At 37.9% G+C, this 9,247-nt stretch overlaps 1 protein-coding gene across 1 annotated transcript; it reads right to left on the bottom strand.

Moving 5' to 3' along the window:
- Nucleotides 1–355: 355 nt before the first annotated feature.
- Nucleotides 356–1,412, bottom strand: LOC107278662 (uncharacterized). Its single transcript, XM_015783460.3, has 2 exons — nt 1,264–1,412; nt 356–1,026 (listed from the first exon to the last, which is right to left on the bottom strand). Exons 1-2 carry the CDS (start codon nt 1,324–1,326, stop codon nt 490–492), a joined length of 600 nt encoding a protein of 199 aa, XP_015638946.1. The 5' UTR covers nt 1,327–1,412; the 3' UTR covers nt 356–489.
- Between the last annotated feature and the right edge of the window lie 7,835 nt (nt 1,413–9,247).

The raw sequence follows: 9,247 nt of genomic DNA, 5'->3' as shown, positions 1-9,247 counted from the left end.
AGCTAATTAAATGACCTGTAAATATCTGAAAGAGGAATGAAATGAAATAATACACCATAAGATATTCCTGGTACTACAAACATGTGGATATATAGTACTAGAAAGTGTCTTATTCTATACTATGTTCTATACTAGGTTGCACAGATTAAGTAAACTATATCAAGCATATGCATAATATACGACCTATCTAAACATTACAAAATGTACAGTACGGGAAGATACTATTCCCTTTTTTCTGAATGTTTGACGCTGTTGATTTTTTTAAACACGTTTGACCATTCGTCTTATTGAAAAATTTATGTGAAATATGTAAAACTATATATTAACGTAAAAGTATATTTAACAATGAATCAAATGATAAGAAAATGATAAATAATTACTGAATAAGACGAACAGTCAAATATGTTTAAAAAAATCAACGGCGTCAAATATTTAGGGACGGAGGGAGTACAAATTAATACTCATGGCGCCGTGGGTATAAAATGACAATCACGCTAAGAACCTTTGCTGGCAGCTGAGTGTCCTCGCCATCGTCTTCGCCGCCCGGAGCTGGTCGTGGCACGTCGCCGCCGCCGACGTCGACGCCGTCGTCCGCCGGTTGAAGCTCCTCCTGGCGATGTCCCTCATGGAGCCGGCGAGGGACAGCTTCGGGTTCAGCCTCGTCGTCGAGTTGAAGTCCCTGCACACCTCCATGTGCCACCGCAGCGCCGCCTCCACGCCGCCGCCGCCGCCGCCGCCGCGCATCCGCTCGCGCACGGCCTCCGCGCAGAGGCCGCACACCCAGTCTCCGTAGTGCGCCGCCCGGATGTGGCGGATGTAGGCCGCCGTGCACTCCTCCGTCACGCTGCAGCACGCGCACCGCACCGTCGTCTCCACGTCCGAGCCGCTGCCGCCGCCGCCGCCGCCGGAGGCACCGCCGGAGGAAGCCACTGCCACTACTCCGGCGCCGGCGACGAGATGATCCGCCGCTCTGGTGGTGTTCGAGTATTCCGAGTACGATCGCCGCAGCTCAGTTTGATCCTTGTTCTGAAATAGAGACACAGATTTGCATCAATATTTCACCATCTTTCATATACTTCAAATTTATTGTTTCTTGAATAAGAAATACTCTAAATATATATATTAGCTTAACTTTATAAATTTCATGTAGCTTTGCATATATATTTATTTTTAAAATTTTAAAAGATTGACTTCATATTAACTCTGACAAATTTTTACAAGACGCAAAACAAGTTGGTACTAATTATAGTGTGACGACTATACCTTGGACAGCAGCAGGAAGCAATTTGTTGGTTCCAAGCTTGTGTTTACTGCCATGATCTGCATGCCTGTCTCTGATCTCTCTCGTGTCAATTAAGCTAAATTTCGATATGATTTTGGACACCCAACTGGCTAATTAATCAAAGCAGCTACCACTACATATGCCTACTGCATCAAGTACTGATCCAATTTATAGGCATATCTAAAGGTGCATGGTAAGTACTGCAACTTGGATGTCGCTCTGCAACCGAACGAAAATGACAGATTTAAGTGCAGATTAGGGCTTGTTGCAACTTGTTCTCTGAAAGACAAACGTGTGTGTGAGTGACAGTTAGAGAGAGTGTGAGATCGAAACGCACTTAATTACTCGAGAGGCATTCAGACATATATCCATGAATTTAATTAGGTGTTGCTCGATCTTGTGACGGTTAGACCGTTACATGTCCTGTTCAATCAGGATCGATCAATGATGATCTTTTCGTGCAAAATCATTGCATGATGTGAACTCCAACTTAAACCTCCTACACTGCATTCGGGACAGTACATATATTGGTTTACTTAAACGTCATAGGATCGCTGAGAAATTAGGCACGCCACGTCATATGTTTTTTCAAAAAAAACCCGTCATATTTTGTGAAATAACACACACACCCAAATTCGCGTGTGCCATCCGATCTCGGTGAGGCAGGGATCCAACTGTACACGTGTCCCAGCGTGGCGGCTGTTTCATCACCGTAGGATCGGGGAGACAGAAATGAACGGCTCAGATCTCCTCAACCGATGCTCCCACATAAACCCTAGCTAGCGTCGCTCCTCCCTTCCCCTCGCGCGACCTGGCGGCGGATGCGCCGTCCTGTTGCGCTACCTCCGTCCCTCCCGGTGCGCCTGCTCCACCGTCCCTCCTCCCCTCCCGGTGCACCGCTTCCGCTGCTCCCCCTCCCCTCCACGCTGTGCTTCCTTCCTTCCTCCTCTGCACCTCTTCTTTTCCATCGTTCAAAGTCAGCGAGTCATGGTGGAATCGATACGACCTGATGGTGTTTGTCCTGCATCCCAGCCCTTGCCTCGGCATGGATTTGGGCCTTGCTGCCGCCGCAAGTTGCATGCATTCGATTCAAAAAAAAAAAGTTGCCAGCGTTGATTCATTACCAGCATGAGGGCCTGTGCTGCGCTGGTTTACTGCTCCTTCGTCATCATCGTCCAAAGCACCATCAGCGACTAGGTAGGCAGCCTAATTTCCTCCCATTCAATTTATCTTTGGCTAATAGACTCCTGTGTGTCTTGGTTGTAAGAAGAGGAATAAATAATTGGGGTGTCGCCAGTAAAATTATTAGAAGCAAATCTAAGTTCATTCTCAAAATACATTTGTTCCTGCAACTTTGTTAATTATAATGTCCTATATATTTCTTTTATGTCAGTTAACTTCAGCGTAGATAACTTCTCACTAATAATGACAGAATATTGTCAGGGATGTACAGGTTAAAGATTCTTACATGGTCCTTAGCTTCATAATGAAATCCTGATGTACATCGGTTCATGTACATGCCAATTTTTTCTGGAATCCTAACAAATTTGGTCTACAAGAACATATGCTTCGAAAAAATTCTGATTTTTTGTTATTCTCAGTTACACTGATTCAAGATTGTAGATATGAGTATATGGCATGGTACTACATGGCAGTTATGGTTTACTTTCCCAAGATATGCACTTCATAACATACAAAGTTATTGGAGAGTACAAGTTTTGATGTTCTTGGCTCCGCTGCCCTTTTCCTGTAGGAGTAGATGCTAATGAGTGAATTGTGTAGTAATGTCAATATTCCTTCATTGTTTACCAGGGAGTAACATTTGGTGAATATGTCAGCGAGTTTTCTTGCAGCAATGGAACTTTCCTGAAGCCACCTTTCTGTGCTTCTGTTTGGAGGTATGAATGTTTTCTTATTGTCTTCTCTTGGTGATATATGTGGCCTTCAGATTTCTTATCACATATTTTTAGTTTTTGTTTCATGATAGCATATAATGTTTATACTATGAGTAGGTTTTGCCTCAATTTCCTTCCCAATGCAACAAATCATATTTTATTTTTGAATTTGTTGAGCTCGATATTTTTACACACAGTAGAAATAAACATGCATTGATGATATCCTTTGTAGACAATATTATATTGGTAATAGTGATGCATACATCATAAAAAATTATCTGTAGACCTGGCAACTTGGCATATGACCCCTAAATTTGGATCGTGCAGTTCTTTTTCTAAGACACAAACCAAAAGGTCTTTAGGACTCAGTATAGACTGATGATTGTGCCAATACTAAGGTAATGATATGATTTCATGGCGCAAGTCTTTTATCCTCATATCTGGAGACTCCATTATTCTACGAGTCATATCTTAATGTATAAAGTGGGCTGATGTTGGCTCTATAAGTCAAGACAGTAATCACAAAGTATGTTGCACATCTAGCAGAAAAAATCTCTCTCCGTTGAAGATTTCAGTATTGGTAAGAAATTTACTAAACCACAGTAACTACATTTTTAAATCAGTTCAGGCTCTATTGTAACAAGCTAACACCTTTTCTTCCACTATAACCATTTCTAAGCTACTAATATTGAATATTTAATGGAACATTAATTCCATAGATTAGCGTTGTTTGCAGGGTGTTTCAACGACACTCTACTATTTACCCGAAAGGATTAAAGCCATAGGTACTTCTAAGTTCTAACCTACATAGTACCATCCTCGCTTGATTTGTTAGTCCATACAGAATGACAATACATATGTGCCACCCCAAAGGTCCAAGCCTCCATATCTCTAGCTATGTGGTACTCTTTTCTTCTTTGATCATAAATTTTTATTTTAATTTATTGGTGTGATAAAGCTATATGCACTTCAAACAATTTTAGATGAGACATGCCATATGTTCTAATAAGGACGCAGTGGGATGTTATTTCTATACAAACATTATTCCTGCTTTTGTTTTTTCCAGCTCTGTATGGTGTTGGAATTTTCTAATGACCCATCCTTCAAGATTGATTATTTGTTTTGAAAATATTCTTATAGAGTTGACTTCAAGATATGATTTCATTAATCTTTTTTTATTTAATTGATTAAATGTTCTGTTTGCCCCCTTCTAGGAAGACAGATATTTCAATATGGTTTCTTTGATGAGTGTTTTGTTCTACCTGCCATATATACTCATCACGTAGCAATATATGGATGACATCCAAGCATGCCTGCCCTTAGACATGATTATGTAGGGGCTACCTTAGTATTCAGTGGCACTATGCAAAGGAGGTATCACTTCCTGTACTAAACTGTTGCAAGTACGTAATGTGATGCATTGTTGTTTTTACAGAACTAAGCACTAAAATTTTATTTGCGGTGAAGTGCTATATATATATGTGAAAGATTCAATTAGTTAATGATGAAGATCTCTATGATAAAAAAGTTGAAATTCTCTGATCACCTAATAATTTCCTTTTGTCACACTGTTTCTTCTCTAATCTATACCCTCACATTATGTAAGCACCATTGTCCTCTGTGATTGTTATTTTTCTGTAAATGAGCATGTTTGTACAAACAATTATCTGAGCAAACGGATTATATTCATATTTAAATCTTGGTGATATATAGTTGTAATGTGTATTCATATGTAAGTATGCTTCTGACATAATGCTTTTTTAGATAATGTTTGGATATATAATGCTTAAAAGTTGCAACTATATACACGTTGTTTTGATTATGATATCACAGCTTCAAACATTCTTTCGTACGCACGCAGCGTAGCGCGTGACTCTTGCTAGTATTATCTAGAGAGAGAGAGAGTGTGTGTGTGAGGTGAGCATGCATTAGCATTATGATGATGAGTGTGTGAGGTCAACTGTTAATTAAGCTCCCGAGAGCTTGGAGAGTGTTATCGGTTTATTGATTAGAGATACGTAGATTTAGCTGTCAATGCATGGATTATTGCAGCTTAATTTACATATGCATCCTGTCATCTTGAAAAGTTCCAATGAACAAATTAATATACCGTTCGAGGAAAGGACTGGACTTTAATTACTATCATGCACTTTTAGTTAGTGAGTGATGTGAAATGGGAGTTCTTTTATGTTTCCATCCAAAATATGGCATTTAATTTTGACGTTTTTGTGGAGATTAGAAAAAATAAATGGAATCGAATAAGCAATAGTTTAATTGTGATAGGTTGAGATGAAGGTGGAGATATTAAATAGAGTACGATATATTGTAATTGGTTAGGACGAGGGAGCCGGTCGATACGTTCTGAAACCGGTTAAATTTGAAAGAAAATCAAGCTGAATTTTACTTTTTTTTAATAAAAATTCTGATTTTCAATATTTTTCTAAGGGTTTCAATATTTGTCAATACTCTTATGTGAAAGCTGACAAAATCAAATGAGAGCGCGGTTTCCAATCAGCGGATGGTTTTCTGAACCCAGGAGACGACCAAACTAAAATGCAAAATATGCAGAATCAAATTCTGAATATGCATACTTAACTGAAGTTCTATATTTGTTGCTAATTTTTTTTTCCTTAGTCCTTACAAGAACTTTCATGGGTACTTCAGCTAGCTGTGAAATGTGAGACTTAAAAGGCTGGTGTTGTCATTTTCTTTCATCAAACTAACATATTAAATTACTTAAAAGGTGCTGTCCTTTTTGGACCTTTTGGTCACTCACTTTATTGGGCTTACAATGTAAATTTCAACACCTTTCAGAAAATATCTCCCAACTATGAAAACCGTTGAAATTGGTAGGAACTATTATGGTTCTCAAGCAATAGAACAACTATAGGCACCAAATTAATTGATTATGAAGAAATTACTCCCTCCGGATTGATAATACTTGTCGTTTTGGATAAGAGCACGGTCTTAAAAAAATAACTTTGACCATTATTTTTCATTATAATATGTATAAAATAAAAGTGGTAACAAATATATGATTTTATTAAAGTACTTTTTATGACTAATCTATACATATAGTCATCATATTTAACAGAAAAATATTTTAAAAATGATTTATAATCAAATATTCTAAAGTTTGACTTCACCCTTATCTAAAATGACATAAGTCCCGTGAGAGTAGCTAGATAACCACACAACGGCAATCACGTGTGCGATAGGGAAATCACTTTTAGTTTGACATGCATGCTGTTCAAGTTAGGGGGTGAATGACTTGACATAACAGAATTTAAGTCTCGATTGATTGGCGCCTTACACACGTGTGGGTGCACTTTAGGAGTTTAATTAAGCAGTAAAAATTAAACTTAGAGTGAGCTCACAGATATTACTGGTCTCCATTTCATGAGTATGCGTGATTCTGATAAACATGTAGGGGCTCCTTTGGATGGAGGAATTATATACTATTAAAATGCTACATACATAGATTTTTTTTCTTTTCTATTTGGTTATTTGGAAGAAAAGATTGGGCTTTCAAAATCCGATGAAATTGATTCGGAATGCCTCATTTCATAAAGATTTTAAGAAAAGTCAACATGAGTTCTAACATCTTGAATATGTTTCTATGTCTATCTCTCAAATCCAAATTTATATATTTTAATTTCTTTCAGTCTATCCAAATCGTTATTCACAGTGGCAAAGCTATATTATCTTTGGGGGGGGGGGGGGGGTTTCACCTATTCATATATTTTTTTCATGTATTTTACAATTATCCATTTTACGTGCACATTTCTATAAAATTTCTCTCTTTTCACTGGGTATATATTAACTGTTTTCCATTCCTGCATTCGGAAGTCGGAAGAAAGCTGTAGTGTGTGTATCTTCTCTAATCGGAAAAAGGCTACACATATGCGCCGTGCGCCGCCGGAAGTAGCACGCAAATAACCCGTGCATAGGAGCAAAAGAGGGTGGACGTTGAGTTTTAGCTAGCTGGGGACCATGCTATTCCTAGGACGGAAATTAAAAGGCGATTTTTGTGTATGTGACGGCACAAGTGATTCACTAATCCGTTTCACCTTTTAATTAAATCGCAAAGCAGAGAGCAATTAGAGATCCACACCATCCATAACCCGTGATCGCCGCCTATGCATACTGATGATGCCATCTTGATGTCCAAAAGTCACATCATCACCCACTAGCAATAGCAATAGTTATATATTTAACCTCATGCATACATACAACATCGTCTACAATTTATTTAATTCTATAAATCAACATACAATTATATCTAATCATCACCTCTCATATCATTTGTATAATATTTTAACAAATCTATTGATTATTTTTATAATATGTTCCACATTAAAGCGTGTGCTTTGTTTTATAGTAAGTATTGATAAACCCACACATTTCATTATTTTTTTTTTGTTTTTACCCTAGCTCGATTGTCGAAAATATATATTAAATATTACTTAGTAATTCCTGCAGCAAAGCATGAGGAATCACCTAGTGTATAGAAACCGCATACCCCAGTAGCTTACAGATTATCATCGTATTCATGTACAATTTTTTTTAAAGAAAAGTGTTCATTGGTATTTCACATAAAACTTTTTAAAATCAATTTACCGATTTTCTAAAAATAATTCTTTTGTGCCCTCAAATAATGTCATATATAAACTCGGTTTAATAAATCCATCATGAAAAATCTGTTGACAACGCACCAAAGCGTATTCTCCATTTTAGTTTACTTTTCCCTTTTGACCACGATTCGAAACATGATCGTTTGAGTCTCAAATACTACATCATTTTGTATTATTTCTTATTTGCCAACATTTATCACTTTCTTTTCATACTTCCTCACTTGTTAAATAGATAAAAATTTAAAATATGCACAAAAATATCACTAAGAATATTTTTATGTTAATATTAAATGTGTAATTAGAAAAAAAACAATGGTAAACATAGTGATCATAACTCAACTGATTAGGTTACTTATTATGGAGCCTACTCACCTGATTGCAGGTCCTAAGACTTAGCACGAGTGCTCGTATTTGTAGTTAATTATTCTTTTAGTAGTAAACCATGTATCCATCGATAGCGGCGTCATTAATCTCAAAATATACTGGTCTAATCTTCAGAGGTAATTATAATGTATGATACATGTGTGTACATTTATAGAGATAAGTATATAAGCATAGTAGTATGAGCTTTTTTTTAGAAAAAAGGAAAACAATGATATTATATGAAAAGGGTATAAATTACATGCCCATAAATTCATTGTGATTTGGTTAGGAAAGGCTGGTGCGGTTGAAAACTTCAATTCTAGCCCATTCGCGATGTTGGCCGCTAGGTCGATTAGGTTGAAACTCCGGATTGATCTATTGTTTGTCATGGTTATATTTTACAAGATCGCAGAAACCAAGATTTATAAGACCGTGTGGTTATCGCGGTTATCACGTGTGGTAACCTTTTCAGTTTTTAAAACCATGGTATATCTCGCGATAACCGCGTAGTTATCGCGGTAACCACCGCTACTACGGAATTCTAAATAGGTACCAGCCTAAAGATACAGGTTTAAAGCAAAACTGGCACCTATTATCAATTATTAAGTGCGGGTTAGAGACAAAACCGGCACCAATACTTTAGGTTCTGGTTATTAACAAAAAAAGAGGCATCTATAGTTCATTCGGCCACTACGGGACAAACCTATATGTACCGGTTTAATTTAAAAACCAGCACCCATATATACTTAGGACCAGTACCTATGCTATTAGGCATTGGTACCGCTAAATTAGATCTGACTAGGAAACCGATTAGAGTTTATGCAGTAGTGAGCCAAACTGATGGGTGACGGTGTAACCCCACCACCATACAATTTGTTAAACCCTCCGAGCACGACAACCTGCTTGTGGCAAACACCACGATGAATCCGGAGCTGCCTTGCGCTGGACTCGGCTGTTGGGTACTTTGGTTCGCTGGTGGTTAGGGGTGGATGCCGAGCCAGCTCGGCTCGGCTTGACTCGCTCTAGCTCGTTTAGTCGTTTAGACGGCTCGTTATCTAAACTTTTGAATTATG

This window comes from Oryza sativa, chromosome 5 (genome assembly GCF_034140825.1).
Source record: "Oryza sativa Japonica Group chromosome 5, ASM3414082v1".
Classification (NCBI taxonomy): Eukaryota; Viridiplantae; Streptophyta; class Magnoliopsida; order Poales; family Poaceae; genus Oryza; species Oryza sativa.
Note: the sequence above shows the minus strand (reverse complement) of the source record. Positions and strands in the feature narration are given on the sequence as shown.